Below are 19,302 nucleotides of genomic sequence, written 5' to 3'. Positions count from 1 at the left end.
TCTGTGGTGAATAATAGTCGAACAATGATGTCTTCCACAACCTACTCGGCTTTAACTCATCCCTGAGCAAACACACACAGATGGAAATAAGAAACATGCTGGTCCATTTCATCTTCTCAACAAAAATCCATCACATTACATGATCTTCACCTGTAAACAATCGCAAATCAATCCCACTGCCCGAATCTCAGTCAATCATACTTAATCTCATCTTACCTCACGAAAACAGTCCAAAAATCACAATCAGCTCGCCAAAATCGTTACACTCATCAAAAGCCAAACACAACAAAAGCCCTGTATCAACCCTGGTGGTGATAATGGACGCCAGTCCAATGCTAGCGACCCCCGCGCCACCGCGCGGCTGCGTCCATAGCAACACCTACTATTAAAAAAAAAAAAAAAAATGATGTCTTCCAGAAAGTGAATAAGTTTCACTTCACTTAAGCTCAAAGTTAAGTTTTTTTAATTGTCTTAAAAGGTAAGTTTCTCTTGAATAGACGGTATAATTGATGTTTTAATTTTGAGTTAAACAATGCTGAAAACCATATCTTGAGGCTGAGAAGATGTTTCAGTCAGACATATCCTAATGTGTTTACTATCCATTGTCTGTTTGCCACAAAATATGTGCTTGCATGTGTTGAAATACGTTATTTTAAACTTTTTGTTAAGTTATTATTACATTGAGAAATATGGTAGTTATATTAGTTATCACCAATTTTTCAGTTACAATTTCAACTTCAGGTTCAATTAGTTACAGTGCAATCATTGTATATTTTTTAATAAAATCTTACAGTTTTGAGGTTAATAAGTGAGTTTCTATTGCAGGACATGTATTTCTATGAGAAAACATTATTATAGTGTTGTCTCCCATGTGATTGTTAAAAAGGACCGTTCAACTATCAATCACCATCTCGTTAATCAAATAATGAGAAAACCAAACTAAAGTAAAAAAAAAGATATATTTAAACCTATCACTAATTCAATTTGATAATAACTTTATTCTTCTCTGAAAGGTTTATTAGGATAGATTACTGGTAATGTTTGGAAAGCATCCCAACACATATTTTCCTACCACCAAACGAATCAGGAATAAACCACAACAAGACTTGTGGTTACGTCTGGATAATTACGACTTCTCGAAATCAATCTACGTTAAGACTGGAATCATTCAAAAGGAATTTAAAACCGGTTAAAACGTTATTACCATACTTCGAATTTGTGAGTCCAGGTATAGTGTAATATCTAATATGTTACATATATGGTATATGAGGCGTCAGAGTCTAATGATTAATTGCTGATTATTTATGCAGTAAGGTTTGAAAAAGAATAATTTCTCCAATCGTCATTTTATGGTCACTGCCTCATCGTGTTTCACGTTAAACTAACTCGGATCTAAATCTATTCCAACCCGGATATCCAGCCAGGCTTTGCAAGATGCTCATCATTCGCATTAATACGGGACAAAAGCACTCAGCTCCCTGCATATTGACAAGACATTGTTGGCAGATTAAAGTAAGTAGAAGTATTTTGGGGGATCAGTTATTCTTTAAGATTATCACAATCATTTAGTGTTTTCAATGTTAGATGCTTTCGTAAAGCAAATAGATACAGATTCCGACGATCAGTTAGGCAATCCAAGTACATCTTTGTATCTGATGCTATTATGGACCGGATCGTTAAAGTGTAACAGTAATTAAATATCCAAACTTTTGAGAGAAATATTTAAAATTTAAAAAGGGTCGTGTTTTTAGAAGAGACACATCAAAAACCAACTCGCCAATCAATCGCCTTCTAGGTTTGTCCGGATAACTAGGTTTGGTTTTCTATTCTAGCTGGGCTAACATACTAAAACAATATATCTTATTTTCACTTCTTATAAAACTTTATTTTTCTAGAGCCAAAAAGTCTTAAACATATTTTTTTTTTAAAGAATGTCCGAGTGTCTTATTTTAAGAAACTAAACAAATTTTGTCATGTAAAATGTACTTAATGAGATCGTTCAACTTAAAATAGCCTTTTTCTTTTGGTGACGAAATGGTCTACGTGATATATGTTTCTCAGGGGTCTTGCCGAGGAGGTATAGTGTTTTAGTTACACGTTCCAAAGTAACTTGTGATGTCACTTAGAGAAATCGTATTCAGTAAATGGTTTTATCTCCTTGTTTTTCCTGAAAAAAGAACATGGCTTGAAAATTATTATTCTGGGTGTGCGCTATCTGTATATCTACTACCCCACCACTAAGGGGTTTTGAAGAAAACGTCCTTGTGACACACCATCCATCTCACTGTAAGGTCAACTGTGCTAAAAGAGCAAAAAGGAAATTATTTATCCTTGGGCAACAGATGAAACTCGTTGATAAGAGAGTCACGTGACTGGACTGACCATCAGCTGTGCGCAAGATTCCACAGGCTTGGGAGGAGAGTCTGGCTGATTTAACTTTATAGCTAGAAAAGACGAACAAGAAAACCGCAGTTGATTTTCAGCACCATGGAGCAAAACACGGACGTCGTGATTCCTATCATCGATTTGGATAAGTTGGGTGTGTAACTGTTTGACTGAACGACACTTATTTTTACTTGAAGCTGATTGTTTTTTTCACTCCACAGGATTACAAACTGCCGATGTCGAGGATGTAGATCAAATCACAATGGATCGTGTTTCCAGGGAACTCGACTCCGCTTTCTCTACTGTTGGATTTGTTTACCTGAAAAATCACGGCGTCAATCAGCAATTGGTAGGCTCACAATTATTGATTAACCCTCTTTTTAAAAATGTGATAACTGTTTGTTTCTTTATTTACAGGTAGATAACTTATTCGAACGTTCTAAATCGTTCTTCCACCTGCCGGAATCCATTAAAGAAAATTATCGATGTGGCGTTGAGAACTGTGACGGTTACACCGGAAAGGATGGAGAAATGTCGGTTATTCATTGAATTTTCAAGTCAGTAATAGTATATCGTATCATTTACATTTTAAATAGTTTGGATACGAGTGCTCGACATGAAATTCGAGAATCGTACGATGTTGCCTCACCCGACGGACTCTATCCCGACGAACACGCACCGGAATTCCGGCAGGCAATTAACGATTTAGCCCCTTCTATGTGCGAACTAACATTCCGCTTGCTTAAATGCATGGCGCTGGCACTAGGTAAGTGCATAATTCAAACAATATTTAATCTGATTATGTTATCATTTTCATCATTGGTGTTAACAGGACTCGATAAGGAATTTTTTGGGGAACGACACAACTTCATGTTTAAAGCCGCCGAGAAAAACCGAACCATCTTCCGTACTCTTTTTTATCCATCATTGGCCGACACCGAAACCCTGGCCGGAGTAGTCAGATGTGGTTTACATTCTGATTATGGAACGATTACTCTACTTCTACAAGATGACATGGGTGGATTGGAAGTAACACATTTTTAAACTTCTTTTAATTGCTGAATTGAATAATTTTTTTAAATTTCAACTTGGCAGATTCTTTCCCAGGGGAAATGGTTCCCTGCTAAACCTATTCCAGGGACGATCATGATCAACTTGGGGGATATGATGCAATTTTGGACATCTGATCGTTACGTTGCTACGGTAAATATCGGTTATGCCATATAATTATGACGTCATCATTCACGTTCATTTTCAAATGTTAACAAGGTTCATCGAGTGGTTGTTCCAGAGGAAGAGATCCGTCGTCGAACTCCCCGTCAATCCATTGCTTTCTTTGTCCATCCGGATAACGATGTGATGATTGCTCCGCTGGATGGATCCGGTAAGCATGAACCAGTGGATGCCCTCACGTATGTCAAGTCCCGACTCATTGCCTCCAGTTATAAATGATACCTGCAATCAAATTCAAATGGCATTTCTACCGCCTTTTAATATTTCTTTTCTAACGCATTTGATGAATAAAATTTGATCGATTCTCGGGGATCGAAATAAAATTTGAATTTGAATGAAACATTTAAGCGTTTAACTTGATATGGCCATTATTCTGTCAACTTCTTAAAACGAACATGGAAAGCTCCTCTATACGACTGAATGGGGGAGAGGGTCAAACCCATAAGGACTGATGACTTGATAAGCCCAGAAGAACATTGCTCTAGGCTAATATTTGAGAAGAAAAAGGCGATACTGATCATATCTTAGAGAAGAACGCTGTCCCAAACATTTTCAAGTTCAAATGGGACTTAAGTATGCGAAGGACGATCGCAGAAGTTGTCTGACAACGTTCAACCAAATAAGTGCGCAGTTTGTCTCTTCGAAAGATTTGATATAGTGTAAACTGTGACATATTTCAACGTACACAATCAGAATGTTTAACGAAATACCCATCGTTGATCTGGATGAATTAGGTATTCAATGGTAAATAAAGTTAATGTTTGGAAATTTAACTTTAACTAGTGGACTGACGTAGGGCTCCATTATTTGGGAAAACCGTGGGAAAGCACAGTCGACCGTGTAGCCAAAGAACTCCACTCAGCTTTCTCTACAGTTGGGTTTGTTTACTTGAAGAATCACGGCATCGAACAGCAAAAGGTAAAACATTTCACTGCGAACTTTACACCAATTGAATTGAAGTCTAAAAATTTGGAAAAATAGGTTGACAATGTATTTCGTGCATCCCGATCGTTTTTCCAACTACCGGATGCTATTAAAGATGGATATAGATGCGGACAACCCGATAACGAATCGGACGGATATACGGGCAAAGATCAAGAAATGTAAATCAAGTTGATTTTTGTTTTTAACTTAACTATTTCATTTAGATTTATCGCGTTTGTTTTTAGTTTGGATGTCAGCAGCCTTCATGAAATACGAGAAGCGTACGATATCGCTTCGCCTGATGGAGTTTATCCGGATGAACACGCCCCTGAATTCCGCAAAACTATCAAAGAATTGGCTCCAGAGTTAAGAGAATTGACCATACGATTGTTGAAATGCATGGCTCTTGCCCTGGGTAAAACGAACAATTCAAATTTTCCCATTTAAAACTAAAAAAAAGAATAAGAACTGAATTTAGGATTAGAAGAAGATTTCTTTAGTAGTCGCCATCAGTACATGTTTCACGGAGCAGACAAGAATAGGACGATTTTCCGCTCACTTTATTATCCGATATTGGCAGACACAGACATTCAACCAGGTGTTGTGAGATGCGGAGCGCATTCTGATTATGGGTCCATCACTCTTCTTCTCCAGGATGATATGGGCGGATTAGAAGTATTGAATAATTTGTCCATTCTGAAAATGCGAGTTTTACTAATCAATATTTGTTGAAAAGGTTCTTTCCAGAGGTGAATGGATACCTGCCACCCCTATTCGAGGAACAATTCTGATTAATTTGGGAGATCTCATGCAGTTCTGGACGTCTGATCGTTACGTCGCTACTGTACAACCTTTAAATAGTTTCAAGAACATGTGTAGTTGAAGAATACATCGATTGTTATTTTTCATAGGTTCACCGTGTTCTAGTTCCGGAAGAAGAGATTCGCCGTCGTTCTCCTCGTCAATCGATCGCATTTTTCGTGCACGCTGACAACGGCGTGATGATATCTCCTCTTGATGGATCGAACAAACATCACCCTGTCGAAGCATTAGCCTACTTGAAATCTCGTATTTCGGCAACTTACAAATAATTTGAAATTTTGAACTGTTCCCCAGAGGTGCAGCTTCCAGCATCATAAACATTTAATTCGAGAACCCCTCAAGTATTCATCTCAGTTTGAAAAGTTTATTGGTAGACATTTCGGTTTGGTAAATCAGCGGCTCAATTGAATTAGCATGCCATTTTCGTTGTCGAAATGTTATGCAAGGTCAGCAAGGAATTGATGATCCCAAAAATGTTCTCTTTTTAGGTTAACAATACACATTATTACACATATTGCGCAGCCTTTTGGCAATAAATGGTATCATTTGACGTTAATATGTAGAGATCACATTTTTCATATTGTTTAAAAAAACCGCGCCACTGTGTATGTACCACACAGATCAGAAAAATAGAAAACTAAATTTTAATATTTGGATTGCAGTCATGTATGAATAAATATTCGTGAATTTATACCTAATTTTGGATTATAAAAGTAACATTTAAAAAACCATTAACAAATTGCGCAAATAGTTTTCATGAGATTGTGAATTGACTTGCATTGTTTAGAAGCCACTATTGAGGGTAGGGAATAGGGTTTCATTCTGTAACAGACGTACTGAATTCACAGAGCAAAATGGCTACCGTTTTGGGAAAAGTTATTTCTCGTGGAATTGCTACTACCCGAGTAGCTAATGGCCAAGCTGCTGTTTCTGGACATCATGGTAAATTAGTTCAGATGATAATTTTATATCCAAACACACCAAGTTAAACATCAGAAATTTGTTTCGTGTTGTGGTCACGTACACCAGTTTTCTGTGGTTAAAATGGTTTTGCTATCGCAAATACTTTCGTTCTAAGCGTTAAAGATAAACTGTGTTTTTGTTTTGATTAAAGTAAAAATGTGGATTTTGTTGGTTATAATTTTCCGTTACACTGTTAGGAAACTAAGATTTTGTGGAAAACTAATTTGTTTTTTTCATGTATTAGATGGCTGGAAGATGTGGAGAAACCTCACTTTCTTGGTAGCTCTCCCCGGTGTTGCTCTGTGCATGTTGAATGTGTACTTGGGTTTGGACGATGTTGAAGCCCATAGTGCTCCTCCTTTTGTTGCCTATGAGTACATGAGGATCCGCAACAAGGCAAGTTTAGCTTAACTTTGTTTGTTATTACTTTTCTAATTGAGTTATATTTCTTTACAGAGATTTCCCTGGGGAGAAGGACAGAAATCGTTGTTCCACAACCCCCATGTCAATGCTCTACCAGGCGGTTATGAACACACTGATGACCACCACTAATCAGGTGATTTTAGCTTGAAAATCACCAAGGTGTTAGTTTATTGTAAAAATTGTCTTAATACACCAGAAAACAAGATCATGTCATTGTAATTAATGTAGCAAATTAGCTTTTAAGGAAATCATTTAAAGCTAATGATTGGTTAATGCTTAATGAACAGTGTTGAGGTAGATTTGAGGTTTTGCAGAGTACTACCATTATTCTCTTTGAATCCTCCAGGAAACCCATCTCACACTTTCATCGACATGTTATCTGTTTGTTTCCATTGATGAATCAGCTAATATGTAAAAGTGTTTTGTTATTCAGCAATGATTTTATCCCTTTTCTGTAATTTAATACGTTTAATTTCCCACCTTCCAGATGGCGTCATCCGGAAAATTTTGGGGCGGAAATTTCTATCGCTTGGTCGCATCTCTTGGGATTGCCTTTTCCCACTCTTATTTACGAGAAGAACGCCCATTTTCTCAATGCAGTCCATTGCAAGATAGCATAAAAAGAGGATATCGTATCAGTCCAACGTTTTTTTTAAACTAAGATAAAGTGATAGGAGAGAAAGGGCGACGTGACCAGCATTAACCAATGGTTTTTTACTCTGTTGCTTACCTGTGGTTCACCTGGGTTAAGTATCTAAACAGTGATAGAAGAGCTAGCCAAACAGCCTTGAGCTTTTCACCCTCTTGTGACCATTTTTGTACGAGATTTTAATCTAACGAAAAAGGGAAAACTTTTTGGGAAAGATCGCCCTAGGCCGACGATTTCTTGGTTTTTTCTGTCCTTTAAGTTTGTAGTTATTTTCAGAGGAATATAATCTTCCAGACGCCAGTAGTTTCCTGCCTTGAAAGAGAGCTGGGTTTTAAAATAGTTCAGAAGACTTCGACGACGAGTGATTGCTACACTGCTGTACAGAATGAAGCGAAGTATTCCAATAATCGACTTGGCCGACATAGGTAATGCTTGTGTTTCGCAATTTAACTAATTCTGTTGTGTAAAATGTAATTTTAACTTCTTGTTGCATGTATCAGGACTTGGTAATACCGAGGAACCTAAGCAATCAACGATTGATCGTGTATCGAAAGAGCTGGATGAAGCATTTGTTAATATTGGATTTGTTTACTTGAAAAATCACGGAATCGACAATCCCACTGTAAGTTTAGATGTTTTATTCCCATCACTAACTGGAATTACCACCAACTAATAACATTCAATAAAAAAGCTAACCCAAACTGAGCCGGTAGACGTAGTCGCAGATGTAGTGATGTAAAGATTAATATCTGTGCCAAAAGGGATTTTGATTATGTCCTAGGTGTGGAACTGTTATTCCTTAATCTTCTTTAGGTAGATGCTGTATTGAGAGCATCGCAAACATTTTTCGAACTGCCGGATAGCTGCAAGGACATTTACCGTCGTAATTCAACGCAATATGATGGTTACTCTGGAGTTGACCAGGAAATGTAAACATTTCAAAATTAATATTCTCCTTTTACTTTTTACAATTAGTTTGATTGTTTTTCAATTATATGGCCGGCTCCGTTTGGGTGGAGTACTTTTCTAAAATTAAAAGAAATGTTAGATTACTGATAAGACAATTGAGCAATTATGGTACTCTATTTCATGCATGATTAGATAGAACAATATTTTCAAGTTGCGGGCCGTTTTTTCCAAGCACCAAAGTCCGTAAAATGTGAACACATGCTCTGCAATAAATACTTGGATATGAATCAGAGAGCCAACGGTTACCTTGGGTCCGGCCCTGAGATGTGAGACAAGTGAAACAATTTGTTTTCATCGCTGATGTTTTGTTTGTCGCGCAAACGCAATTGGTGGTCCGTAGAGCTTTTTTGTGTGGGTGTTCCATCTTTAAATGTTGCTTTCGTTCGTTTATATCTAGACTGAAACTAATAATCTCATTTCAAAATTTGCAGATTAGAAAGCAAAAACTTGCATGAAGTCCGGGAAGCCTACGATATCACTTCACTCGACAGTTTCTTTCCGGACAAACATCAACCGGAATTCCGAAAGACTGTCAGTGAACTGGTGCCGAAATTGTGCAAATTATCTCATCGCTTGCTCCGATGCCTCGCTGAAGCTTTAGGTATCTCCACAAATGTTGTTATAATTTGGAGTGATAATAACTTGTTTTAATCGAATGTTTAAGGTTTGGACGAAGAATATTTTACTCGATGTCATACTATGATGTGTCAAGGTAGTGACAAGAATGCCACCACATTCCGCACACTTTTCTATCCATCCCTAGCTGACGGTGCAATAAAAGCTGGTGTGGAAAGGTGCGGCCAACACTCAGATTATGGGACCTTTACTTTACTCTTTCAAGACGATATTGGTGGATTGGAAGTAATTCGATCTCCTCAAATTCCCTTCTAAATGCAAAATCTAATTTTCTATCTCAGGTATTGTCTGGAGGTGAATGGATAGCCGCTACGCCAATCCCCGGGACCGTTTTGGTAAACGTAGGAGACCTGATGCAATTTTGGACGGCTAATCGTTATCCTGCAACGGTAATTAAACTAATACAACTTTAGTCAAAAAATAATTTAATTAAATCATTCTTAGATCCATCGCGTACGAGTTCCCGAAGAAGAGATTCGTCGTCGACAACCGCGACAGTCGTTAGCCTTTTTCGTACATCCGGATAATGATGTAATGGTCTCTCCTTTAAATGGATCCAAAAATCATTCTCCAATTTCAGCTTTGGCCCATTTAAATCTTCGATACTCCCAGACGTATAAATACTAGAATCGTAATTCTTAAATATATAGAAATTACATTTAAAAAACAATCCAGTTTATTCGTGATACAAGGTAATTTCTTACATTTCAACAGCCCCAACATATAAGTTTTCTTGATTCAATTCTTTCACATAGTGGGGGGCAATATTGCAAGGAAAAGTAAGAAATGTGATAATGGTCCAACAAAAATGTCTACGCAAATCGAATACTTGAGGAAAAAAACGTAGAAATGAATGCGAGAAATTCTGGGTAGTATTCAATATGAAACGAAATAGGACACCCTCGTCAAAGATTGAAATGAGAAAATTTAGCAAATCATCACTCGTATACCTTTCACTGCGTGAAACGTTCGTTGAGAGTTTTCTTCGTGCGTGGAATGTCTTCACCACTGTCTACCACACTGATTTGGATATCCTCTTCTTCCGATTGCGGAGTAGCTTTGATTACGCCTGCAATCACGCACAATTTATAATTATTACAAATTCTAATAATCATACTAAATAGTATTACCAAGGCGAGCAACCATTCCTGGAGCGGGTAATCTGGTCCTTGGTGAGGGCTCGTAAGCCAGCGGAGGCATTCCGTTAGCAGGGGGAGGAATCTCGCAGGCAAGCGGGGGCATTCCGCGTGGAATATCACATTGATAGTGATTTGGCACATTGTGTGATGCTTGACAGCATGAAGGCGCGTGAGGAGCTGCAAAACAGTTTGGTTGCATAGATAGTTCATGGCTAAACTTTGGTGGAGAGAAAACCCTGGGAACTGGGGACATTGGGAAAACACCAGATGGTGAAGCTTTATGGTAGCTGTGAGGTAATGTAGGTCCTCTTTGAATCACTGCAGCAGTATTAGGCTTCATCCAAGAGGGAAGTTTGCCAACAAGCTTTTCAATTTGAGACAGTGTAGATCTGCTCACTTTAGGTTGAGAAACCATCCCATTACACTGTCCTGAAATAAGAAGCAATGTCATTAGAAAAGTAAACAACTGAAGAATTGCAAATTTGTTATTCATTTACCAAATGGACTAGCTCTGGGGCCACATGAGTTTTCCAATTGAGGAAATTGATGAAATCTTGGCCCAGACTGAGATAACTTAGCTTGCTGTCTTAATTTGAAAATCATGTTTGCAACAATTTTCCATCTTAAATCCAGCCCTGCTTTATTGGCTCTGATAGTAATGAGTCTTTGTCTGAGATCCAGAGTTTTGCGTGCCTGAACAAGCCGCTTTTTGGCCATATGATTTAAATAATTACTCCTGTTGTAATTCTTTGGTTGGATTGCTGTTCTTAATGGTCTTCTGTTAAATTGAAAATTGGTCTGCCGTCTCAGGAAGGGTGAGTTATCTTCAACATGTCCTTCTTCCTAGAATGGTCATTGAAAGTTAACACTCCACTGCTTCAATGGTTTCATGAATTTATGCTTACCAGGGTTTTCTTAGCTCTCATATCCCTGATGACATCATCTATAAGAAATGGATACCCAAGGTTAGTAACAAAAACAAGTACACGTGGATTAAACGATGGACATTTTACCAAGAGACATCGACTCGTAATTTGCGTCTTGTAGCACCTCCATTTCTAAAAGATGAAGAAAAGACTACTTATAAAAAATGTGCTTGCTTTGGAGACACTTGTGTGGCAACGATTTGTCGACCCTATAACGTGTGTATCGCTCACAAAGTCATCTTCATAACTCGTTTTTTCTTTTTTAGTTTGCTCCTGAAACGGTATTAGCCTGTAGGCTATTTTTTGCAACAGAGTTGTAGGTATCACTTATTTACATATTTTTAATAAAATGTTTGAAAATATTTTTAAATGTGAAATTATATTTAATTGAAATAAAAAACTGTTACTTTAATCTATTTTACTTTGCAAATTTGTTATTTTCAAATTTTCGAAGTTCTCTAGAGCTGCAAGAGAGTCGTGCAGCTCTGCGCTGTTCAAGGGTTTGAGAGTGTAGCAGACGATTCGTATAATGGTGATAATTGGTAATTTGATTGAATCCCCTAAATCGACCGAGAAATGTCAAGCTCAATGAATAAATATATCTTTATTTTGGGAATGGTATTGCTTTTTCACGCTGCTTATTCGGCAGCTCAACGTAAGTTTGTATATAGATAACATTGGAGGGAACCGCAGAAAAATATATTATTCCTTTGACAGATCGATCATACCTCCGGCTAACTGAGCAAGAGTTTACGTCGCTCCCCGCAGATGTGAGTTACATATAAAAGCTTGCATTGCTGAAGATTTTTACAGTTAATTGTATTGTTTCACAGATTGTTCTTCAAACAATATTTAGCTTATTACTCACTGTTTTTGGAGTAACTACGATAGCTGGTGAATTTAAGGAGATCCGATCCAATATAGACCTACAGAAAAAGTATGCCAATTATAGCCAATCTTTGAAAATTGTTATGATTATATGTTTTTCTATTACAGGACTTGGAAAAATCTGAATAATCGGCCATCCTTCTACACTTTTAATCACAGGGGACATATTTTCAATCCTATTGTGCTTTCACGTTCTAGCACTGGAAAAGGGGCATTAGAAGCCAATTAAACTATTCAATCAACTCATTTAGTCTTGTGTGTGTGTGTGTGTGTGTTAATAAATTTTAACATTCCTTCTGAAATGTTTTGACATCTAATATTTAAGATTTTATTTTATTTCATTTTTATTTATTTATCTTTAGCACAGTTGTTTGAAAATTGATATGATGCCAAACGGAACCGGTCGTTTCATGTTTATAAATATGCAAGAAAAAAAACCAAGAAAGAAACGGGAAACGGTAAGAAAAATCAAAAAGGTAAAAGAAAAAGAGGAAAAGCGACCATTTGGAATTTAGCCAAAATATGACAGCGTTGGCATTTTGATTCAGACGACATGATTTGATCACGTGATCCAATGTCATGACCGAGTCCGAAAGGGCAGTTTCAGAATTGTCGGTACTCGGTACTATAAATGAAATTACAAGAGGCCCTTGTCTTTCAGCCTGTGTTTAAACGATAGGGATGCCGTCGAATCACTGAACCTATTTATAAATTCCCTAGGCATTGGCTCTCTCAAGAGTAATTGGATTCACACGCGCATGTAGTGTGAAGTAGATTTCCTCGTGCAGTAGATACAAAATAGCAGAATTGTTGCAGTGTTCCGATCCCCATTCGAACCACAACACGTTAGTTTGAATACATCATAGTATTTCATTTGCCAGTCATTAAAAGTATACGTTTTTTATGAGCGAATGTGTGTTTTCTTTCTTTCCACAAAGTTCTTTCTTTGTTCCCCTGGCTAAAGTGTAAGTGGGTTGTTTCCAGTTTTCAATCACATGTGAACAAAAATATGCATGGATAAATTATGAAACCAGTCAAGTCTTGATTAGTGTTTATGATATTCAGCTCAACCGTTTTCCTGTATCACAAGTTTTGAATTGCACCAGTGTTCGTATAGTTTGTTGTAGCTACAGCCTTAAAAAAATTCACATGGGTGATAGTCATGACTGGAGACCATTTATCTATGGAGGTTTCTCATCTTGTACAGCTGAATTTGGTATAATTGATTCATATTTTTTCTTGTGTTTACATAAATATAATTGTATTCTACTGTTTTCAGGTACATTCCCAATTGATACTACCAAAACAAGGCTTCAGATTCAAGGCCAGAAGTTGGATGGAAGATTTACAGTTGTTCGCTACAATGGCATGTTTCACGCATTGTCAAGAATCACCAGGGAAGAAGGTGTCAGGGCTTTGTATTCAGGGTATGTCACAAATTCATTTGTTCTGTTTCATTTCAGCTGTATTTATAATTTTTACTTTTTCTTTTTCAGCATTTGGCCAGCACTTTTAAGACAATCCACATATGGAACTATCAAGTTTGGGATTTACTATACCCTCAAAAAGTGGATTGATCATCCTGAAGTTGAAGACATGATGACAAACATATTTTGTGGTGTTATTGCTGGTGTGGTTTCAAGTGCCATAGCCAATCCAACGGATGTATTGAAAGTAAGGATGCAAGCATGCTCAACCTCCCTGCAGCAAAAGTCAATGTTTGAGTGCTTTGGAGATGTATACAGACAAGAAGGAATATCTGGTTTGTGGCGGGTATGCAATACGTCATTTTGTAATTATTTGTTCTGAAATTCACGATTCCTAAAATATTTTAATTTATTTAAAGGGAGTTGGTCCAACCGCACAGAGAGCAGCCGTGATAACGGCTGTGGAATTGCCCATTTACGATATCTGTAAGCATCGGTTAATACAGGGTAATGTAATGGGCGATACAGTCTCAAATCACTTTGTGTAAGTTTCTGCAAATTTGCGCGTCAAAATACTTTGTAGTTATCTCATATTCTTATAACATCTGAATTTATTAGGTCAAGCTTTATATCAAGTTTGGGTGGTGCAGTCGCCTCAACTCCAATTGACGTCGTTCGTGTAAGCATACTGACAACTGATGAGACGATTTTTTAATTAAAATACACATCTTTTGATAAACAGGTTCGGCTGATGAATCAACGACGCCTTAAATCTGGAGTACGATTCGGGTTCGGCATGAGCAGTGATTTTTCTCTTCACAAATCTCGACTCTATCGTGGAACTTTAGATTGTTTTGTACAGGTAACCTGAGTGACTTGTTTTTTTAAATGACGGTATATGAAATCGTTTGTTATTGTTATATTTAGACCGTCCGACACGAAGGTATCATGGCTCTCTATCGTGGTTTTATTCCAACTTGGTTGCGTATGGGCCCGTGGAACGTGATTTTCTTTATTACGTACGAACAGCTGAAAAAGTTGTACTAATCGAAAGCTGATCTGGTCGTCGAGTCAACAAGAACAATTCTAAATTGTTTCCCGAATTTCCCTTCTGACTGACGCATCCGTATCAATCAGTACGTTTCTTTTTAGTTAGACCAATAAAATTTAATATAACTTAAAATACAATTATTTCGCGAATGAATGCGGAATTAATGATTTTTGAAAATTGCAACAGAATGGCGAGTATTAAGTCGACCTAGTGTCGCCTCAACGAGCTCATAGATCGTCGTCTGTCAGTATCCGGGCACCGGGCTTTGGCAGAACTTTACTTGTAGTCTACTTCAGTTAATATCGAGAGGGATTTCCACTTTAGTTTAAAATATTTTTGACAGTCAATTAAAGTAGGCTACATTTTTTTAATGAGCGAATGTGTCCTTTCTTTCTTCTTACCAAGTCCCTCTTTGTTCTCCGTGCTAAAAGCTTGAGTGGGTTGTTTTCTTTTAAATTATATGAACAAAAATATGTACAGATAAATTAAGGAAGTGCTCATTAGATGTATTTATTAGATAGTCAGCTCAACTGATTTTCTGCCCCATCTCTTTAGATTTGTAAATATAAGACTCCTTTGTAATAGTTAAATGTAGTCACAGTCATGGTGGAAAAGTTGTATGTTTACACCTGGATCGCTTCAGTGTTTCCATAAAAAAGTGAATATAGTACAAACAAGCAGACGAAAAAACTCCGTTTACATCAATTTGTTTGGTATTTTGCCAAAGAATCGACTGCTTCCAGCGTCCGCATTAGTGCCCAAAGCAACTTCAAACTATGGATTTTAATAAGGTAGTTTGATGCTATAGTTAAAGCCTATTAGCCTATTGTTAATAAAGTTAAATGAGTGTTAACTACATACACATGGTATTAACCACTAAATTACTTGGCTTGACTTAAACCATACCTGTTGTGGTTTGTGGTCTCCTGAAATGATAAATTGTTGATGTTCTTTTTTACATTGTTTTCTGGATTTTTGTCAGGATTAGCAGCCATTGCAGGTGAACTAAGTGGATCACTGGAATTTAAGATAATCATAAAGTGTGTTGAAGTATCATTTTGCAGCTTCTTGTCAAAAAATTATTCATAAACTATTTCGACCTTCAATACAAATCTTGCTTAACTGAAAGAACCCCAAAAAATATTGTCAACGAAACGAATAGAAAGCATATTGTCTTTCGATGACGATTGGGTTAAATTTACTGAAATTGGTTGAAGACTTGGATGTTCTTTAATTGTTAATGGACAATCCTACTCATTTTTTTCTAAACTCTAAACTGTCACTGTCAGAGTGTCAGGTAACATTACGAATAATCAGTTAACCGAAAGAAGGTCTCAAATCTGCTACCAGGTGCCTCTGAGCCATGATAAATTGATAACAATAATGGCTGCCGTTGTCAATGATTGGCTGATTGCTGATTCGCTGATTGTGATCTAACATTAAAGACTTTTTTGTTAGACATTTTCTGGAATTTGTGAAATTAAGAAAGTGTGACTGATCCTGAAAACATGTTTTTCTGTCACATAATTACTGTGTTTGATTTTCTTTGTTTCCTTTCAAGAAGCAGCTGATTACCAGTGAGACATGTCTCAACTTGGCTTGGACGTCTACTTCCTCAAGAGATTACTATTGGCTTGGTGGTGATGACCATACACAGAGAAGAACTTTGTGAGTATTTAAATTTTTCAGTTCTCTGTTCATTCAATATTGTTTGTTATTTCACTTGAGTGTCGATCAAGCTATATAGATGAGCTCCACCTAGAGTGGAGTTTTGTTTGCAACTTAGTTGTAAACATTTCTTTTTTCTTACAGTAAATGGCTTACAATAGGCTCAGGTAAATTTATCAGCTGCCAGAAACATCAATTTCTGGTCCTTTGCTCATCTTTGAACAAATCTATTAAGTCGTTCAGTTACTGATTTATTTTTTTTTTGTATTATCTGACAGAAACTGTTCCAGCGATAAAGCTTACTTGTTAGATTTTTCTCTACTTCTTATTTCTAAATTTGCTAATAGTTCTGTAAATATTCATTGGACGTTAAAAAGAACCACACAATCGGGATCCTCGTGAAATTTGGGGTCGATTTCGTGCCTCTCAGTAAGTCGGTAGAAAATATCGAAAAATTTTGGTTTTCGTTTAAAACACATGAAATCGACCCAAAATTTCATAGAAATTTGGTTCTTTCGAATTCGAATATTTCGTGTAGAGGTTGGGTTAGAACCGTGCATTGGTATAGAGGTTGGGTGAGAAGTGAGAACTAAACTGTGAAGGGGTGTAGAGGTTGGGTGAGAACCGTGCAATGTAGTGTAGAGGATGGGTGAGAACGACACGTGTCGAATCATTATCAAGCAGGTAGAATAGCCACAAGGCTTAAGAGGTGAGGGTGAGAAAAAAATCGTATAAAAAGAGAGAGAAAATTCTATCGAGATCAGTCGAGTGAGCATCTCCGACACGGCAACAACTGCAGCGCATTATTGGTCCCCAACTGCTTTCTTCATGGTATTACCAGTTCGCAATCATGGGTAAATATACTTTTTTTTTCATGGAGTTTGGTGTGAATGCCATCTTTCGTGTTAATGTTAACATGCTAGTTATTACTGAATTTTAATGTTTCAATTTATTTACTGTCTTGTTATCTTTGGCGTCGTGCTGTTGTTGGGTTTTGTACGGTTGAAGGCTGGGTCGACTGCTGTTGTACTGATGTCTCCTGGGTATGGTGGATACCAAACCGCATCGCTGCCTCTTTACTACGCAACAACCGGTTACTTCACAACCAAGGCTCCAGGATTTCACGCCGCAGCTTATGATGCTTACGAGCTACATCACCAAAAAGAGCCTGCCGACTACACCGAAGTTTCCAAGTACTACACCACCAAGTCACCGGAGTGCTACACGGCTGCGTATGCTGCCCTTGCCTACTGCACCGAGGTTCCAATTTATTACAACAACGAAGCGCGCAGGTTCTACACTGCAACATACGCTGCCCCGAACCACTACACCGACGCCAAGAAGTATTACTCTGCGTAAAAGGAGTCGTCTAGAAACATGAAGTCGTATGAAACGAGTGAGGATCTTCGACACGGCATCAACTGCAGTGCACATCTGTCACCAAATGCATTCCTCATCGTAAAACCAATTCGAAATTATCGGTAAATATTGTGTTTTTACATTTGGGCATTGAATCGATTCCACTTTTTTTTTAATTTGTTAATTTAGTCATAATTGAAAAGTACACCAATGACACGTGTTGCATTTTTACCAAGCAGGTACAATTGCCGCAAGGCTTAAGCTGAAAGGTGGAATAGAAGTCCAACGAAAAATTGTATAAACCGAGGAAAGGCGATAGGAGTCAGTCGAGTGAACATCTCCAACACGGTAACAACTGCATCGTACTATTTGTCGCTAGCTGCCTTGTTCATCTCATCGTATAACCAGCTCGTAATCCTGATAAATATTCTGTTTTTTTACACGAGTTTTGTATAAATCCTTTTTTTTTCTAATTGTATGCCATTTCTTATTTATTGTATTAATGTTTACATTCATTGATTGTCTAGTTAATTATGGCGTGCTGCTGTTGGGTGTTGTATCGTTGATGGCTGTGTCGACGACTCGTGTACCGATGTCTCCTTAGTATGGCGGGTGCCAAACCGCAACGCCGCCGTCTTACTACACAACATACGCCACGACCAGTTACTTCACCACCAAGGCACCAGAATATTACACCACAACTTATGATGCCCCGATCTGCACCACCAAAGTACCAGAGTACTACACTACTTCGTTAGCTGTCCCGTCCTACTACACCGAGCTTCCCAAGTACTACTCTGTTCCCAGTTACTACACCGAGGCTCCAGCCTATTACTCCACTAAAGCTGGCGAATACTACACCGAAGTATCCAAGTTCTACTCTGCCCCGAGCTCCACCATCACATCTTAGGAGACAAAGTGTTACTACCCAGCGGCTGCTCCTTCGTACCACATTGACCTGAAAGACTAAACTGATGCGATAGCTAACTACACCAAAACCTACGCTACACCTAGATACTGCACCACAGAAGTCGAATATTACACAACAACCAATGCTGCCCCAGTCTACTACACCGACGAACTTCAGTATTACTCTTCTCTAAGCTACTACCGAACAGAAACTTCCGCTTACTACACCACCTAGGTCCCGGAGTTTTACACTTCAGCTTACGCATCTCCCAGTTACTATGCCGAGGCTCCCAAGTACGTATCCAAGGCACCCGAGTATTACCACTGCTAACGCTGTTCCGACCTACTACACCGAAGTTCTGAAGTTTTACTCTACCCTGAGTTATTACACCACTGAGGCACCTGAATCTGAACACCACAACCTACGTTCCTCCAACTCACTACAGGGACGCTCCTAAAAACTAGAGTCGAATTTTCAATTGTAATAATTATGTTCAGATTTGTCGGTTACATCTTAAAAGTATTAGTCACTGGGAATTGTTGATCTTTAATGAGAAAATAAATTTTTAATTCTGGGTAATCATTTAGTACGACATCTCTTGCCACCTGACAGCCTTTGACATTGCGACGTTTTCTGAATTTTGTTGGATCTTTACTATTTCGCATGTTGGAGTGGAGAAGACTATTGCCCTAGTCAATCTGCCTTCGGACGTATTCTGGTGTTGGAACGAACTTTATTTACAGGGCAAATTACGAAAGAGACGTGCTGTGGTGTTTACTAAAATTGTTTGATGTAACAGCTCTATTTTTAACTTAAGTTGGCGTAACAGAAGGGTTGCAAATTTGGTTTCTCAGAAGTTTATTGAAAATCTGGGGATGATCAGTTACCACTTGCCTATATCTTATGTAAAACTTCAAAGTTGTAAAAAAT

General features: G+C 37.8%; 7 protein-coding genes across 15 annotated transcripts; 6 read left to right on the top strand and 1 right to left on the bottom strand.

Annotated features, from left to right (window-relative positions):
• Window positions 1-397: 397 nt before the first annotated feature.
• LOC124197045 (UPF0676 protein C1494.01-like) lies at window positions 398-3,958 on the top strand. 4 transcript variants are annotated; one of them, XM_046592293.1, is made up of 12 exons: window positions 404-478; window positions 826-944; window positions 1,014-1,228; window positions 1,311-1,512; window positions 1,585-1,683; window positions 1,752-2,539; window positions 2,607-2,734; window positions 2,803-2,918; window positions 2,982-3,151; window positions 3,218-3,414; window positions 3,481-3,588; window positions 3,655-3,958. In XM_046592293.1, the coding sequence occupies exons 6-12, from the start codon at window positions 2,488-2,490 to the stop codon at window positions 3,835-3,837; spliced, it is 954 nt and encodes a 317-aa protein (XP_046448249.1). In that variant the 5' UTR covers window positions 404-478; window positions 826-944; window positions 1,014-1,228; window positions 1,311-1,512; window positions 1,585-1,683; window positions 1,752-2,487; the 3' UTR covers window positions 3,838-3,958. The 4 variants fall into 4 exon arrangements, with proteins under 4 accessions (XP_046448253.1, XP_046448249.1, XP_046448250.1 ...); XM_046592294.1 differs by having other exon boundaries at window positions 411-478; window positions 1,585-1,689; XM_046592297.1 differs by lacking the exon at window positions 1,585-1,683 and having other exon boundaries at window positions 398-478; window positions 2,343-2,539.
• A 149-nt stretch (window positions 3,959-4,107) lies between these two features.
• Window positions 4,108-5,878, top strand: LOC124197047 (UPF0676 protein C1494.01-like). Its single transcript, XM_046592300.1, has 7 exons — window positions 4,108-4,352; window positions 4,415-4,536; window positions 4,600-4,721; window positions 4,788-4,957; window positions 5,021-5,217; window positions 5,279-5,386; window positions 5,454-5,878. Exons 1-7 carry the CDS (start codon window positions 4,313-4,315, stop codon window positions 5,631-5,633), a joined length of 939 nt encoding a protein of 312 aa, XP_046448256.1. The 5' UTR covers window positions 4,108-4,312; the 3' UTR covers window positions 5,634-5,878.
• A 266-nt stretch (window positions 5,879-6,144) lies between these two features.
• LOC124197053 (cytochrome c oxidase subunit 6A1, mitochondrial-like) lies at window positions 6,145-6,955 on the top strand. The gene is made up of 3 exons (XM_046592308.1): window positions 6,145-6,306; window positions 6,572-6,723; window positions 6,784-6,955. The coding sequence occupies exons 1-3, from the start codon at window positions 6,219-6,221 to the stop codon at window positions 6,877-6,879; spliced, it is 336 nt and encodes a 111-aa protein (XP_046448264.1). The 5' UTR covers window positions 6,145-6,218; the 3' UTR covers window positions 6,880-6,955.
• Window positions 6,956-7,349: 394 nt separating this feature from the next.
• LOC124197046 (UPF0676 protein C1494.01-like) lies at window positions 7,350-9,830 on the top strand. Of its 2 annotated transcripts, none has more exons than XM_046592299.1 (7): window positions 7,350-7,824; window positions 7,900-8,021; window positions 8,213-8,328; window positions 8,800-8,969; window positions 9,033-9,229; window positions 9,286-9,393; window positions 9,449-9,830. In XM_046592299.1, the coding sequence occupies exons 1-7, from the start codon at window positions 7,785-7,787 to the stop codon at window positions 9,629-9,631; spliced, it is 936 nt and encodes a 311-aa protein (XP_046448255.1). In that variant the 5' UTR covers window positions 7,350-7,784; the 3' UTR covers window positions 9,632-9,830. The 2 variants fall into 2 exon arrangements, with proteins under 2 accessions (XP_046448255.1, XP_046448254.1); XM_046592298.1 differs by lacking the exon at window positions 8,213-8,328 and adding an exon at window positions 8,501-8,634 and having other exon boundaries at window positions 7,452-7,824.
• Window positions 9,663-11,374, bottom strand: LOC124197044. Of its 2 annotated transcripts, XM_046592292.1 has the most exons (6): window positions 11,157-11,374; window positions 11,049-11,086; window positions 10,641-10,986; window positions 10,135-10,572; window positions 9,955-10,073; window positions 9,663-9,869 (listed from the first exon to the last, which is right to left on the bottom strand). In XM_046592292.1, exons 1-5 carry the CDS (start codon window positions 11,197-11,199, stop codon window positions 9,958-9,960), a joined length of 981 nt encoding a protein of 326 aa, XP_046448248.1. In that variant the 5' UTR covers window positions 11,200-11,374; the 3' UTR covers window positions 9,663-9,869; window positions 9,955-9,957. The 2 variants fall into 2 exon arrangements, with proteins under 2 accessions (XP_046448248.1, XP_046448247.1); XM_046592291.1 differs by having other exon boundaries at window positions 9,663-10,073.
• Window positions 11,375-11,563: 189 nt separating this feature from the next.
• Window positions 11,564-12,274, top strand: LOC124197052 (ER membrane protein complex subunit 5-like). Its single transcript, XM_046592307.1, has 4 exons — window positions 11,564-11,724; window positions 11,787-11,839; window positions 11,903-12,006; window positions 12,066-12,274. The coding sequence occupies exons 1-4, from the start codon at window positions 11,646-11,648 to the stop codon at window positions 12,184-12,186; spliced, it is 357 nt and encodes a 118-aa protein (XP_046448263.1). The 5' UTR covers window positions 11,564-11,645; the 3' UTR covers window positions 12,187-12,274.
• Window positions 12,275-12,507: 233 nt separating this feature from the next.
• On the top strand, window positions 12,508-18,951 carry LOC124197049 (mitochondrial uncoupling protein Bmcp-like). Of its 4 annotated transcripts, XR_006875947.1 has the most exons (13): window positions 12,527-12,922; window positions 13,023-13,173; window positions 13,237-13,384; window positions 13,454-13,730; window positions 13,804-13,928; window positions 14,003-14,063; window positions 14,127-14,246; window positions 14,312-14,520; window positions 14,622-16,103; window positions 16,382-16,957; window positions 17,112-17,584; window positions 17,702-17,873; window positions 17,990-18,951. XR_006875947.1 is itself a non-coding variant. In XM_046592303.1 (8 exons), the coding sequence occupies exons 2-8, from the start codon at window positions 13,107-13,109 to the stop codon at window positions 14,429-14,431; spliced, it is 918 nt and encodes a 305-aa protein (XP_046448259.1). In that variant the 5' UTR covers window positions 12,523-12,922; window positions 13,023-13,106; the 3' UTR covers window positions 14,432-14,588. The 4 variants fall into 4 exon arrangements, 2 of the variants coding, with proteins under 2 accessions (XP_046448259.1, XP_046448258.1); XR_006875948.1 differs by having other exon boundaries at window positions 12,508-13,173; XM_046592303.1 differs by lacking the exons at window positions 14,622-16,103; window positions 16,382-16,957; window positions 17,112-17,584; window positions 17,702-17,873; window positions 17,990-18,951 and having other exon boundaries at window positions 12,523-12,922; window positions 14,312-14,588.
• Window positions 18,952-19,302: the final 351 nt, after the last annotated feature.

The sequence above is a fragment of the Daphnia pulex genome, chromosome 7 (genome assembly GCF_021134715.1).
Source record: "Daphnia pulex isolate KAP4 chromosome 7, ASM2113471v1".
Lineage (NCBI taxonomy): Eukaryota > Metazoa > Arthropoda > Branchiopoda > Diplostraca > Daphniidae > Daphnia > Daphnia pulex.
This window is presented reverse-complemented; position numbering and strand designations above follow the sequence as displayed.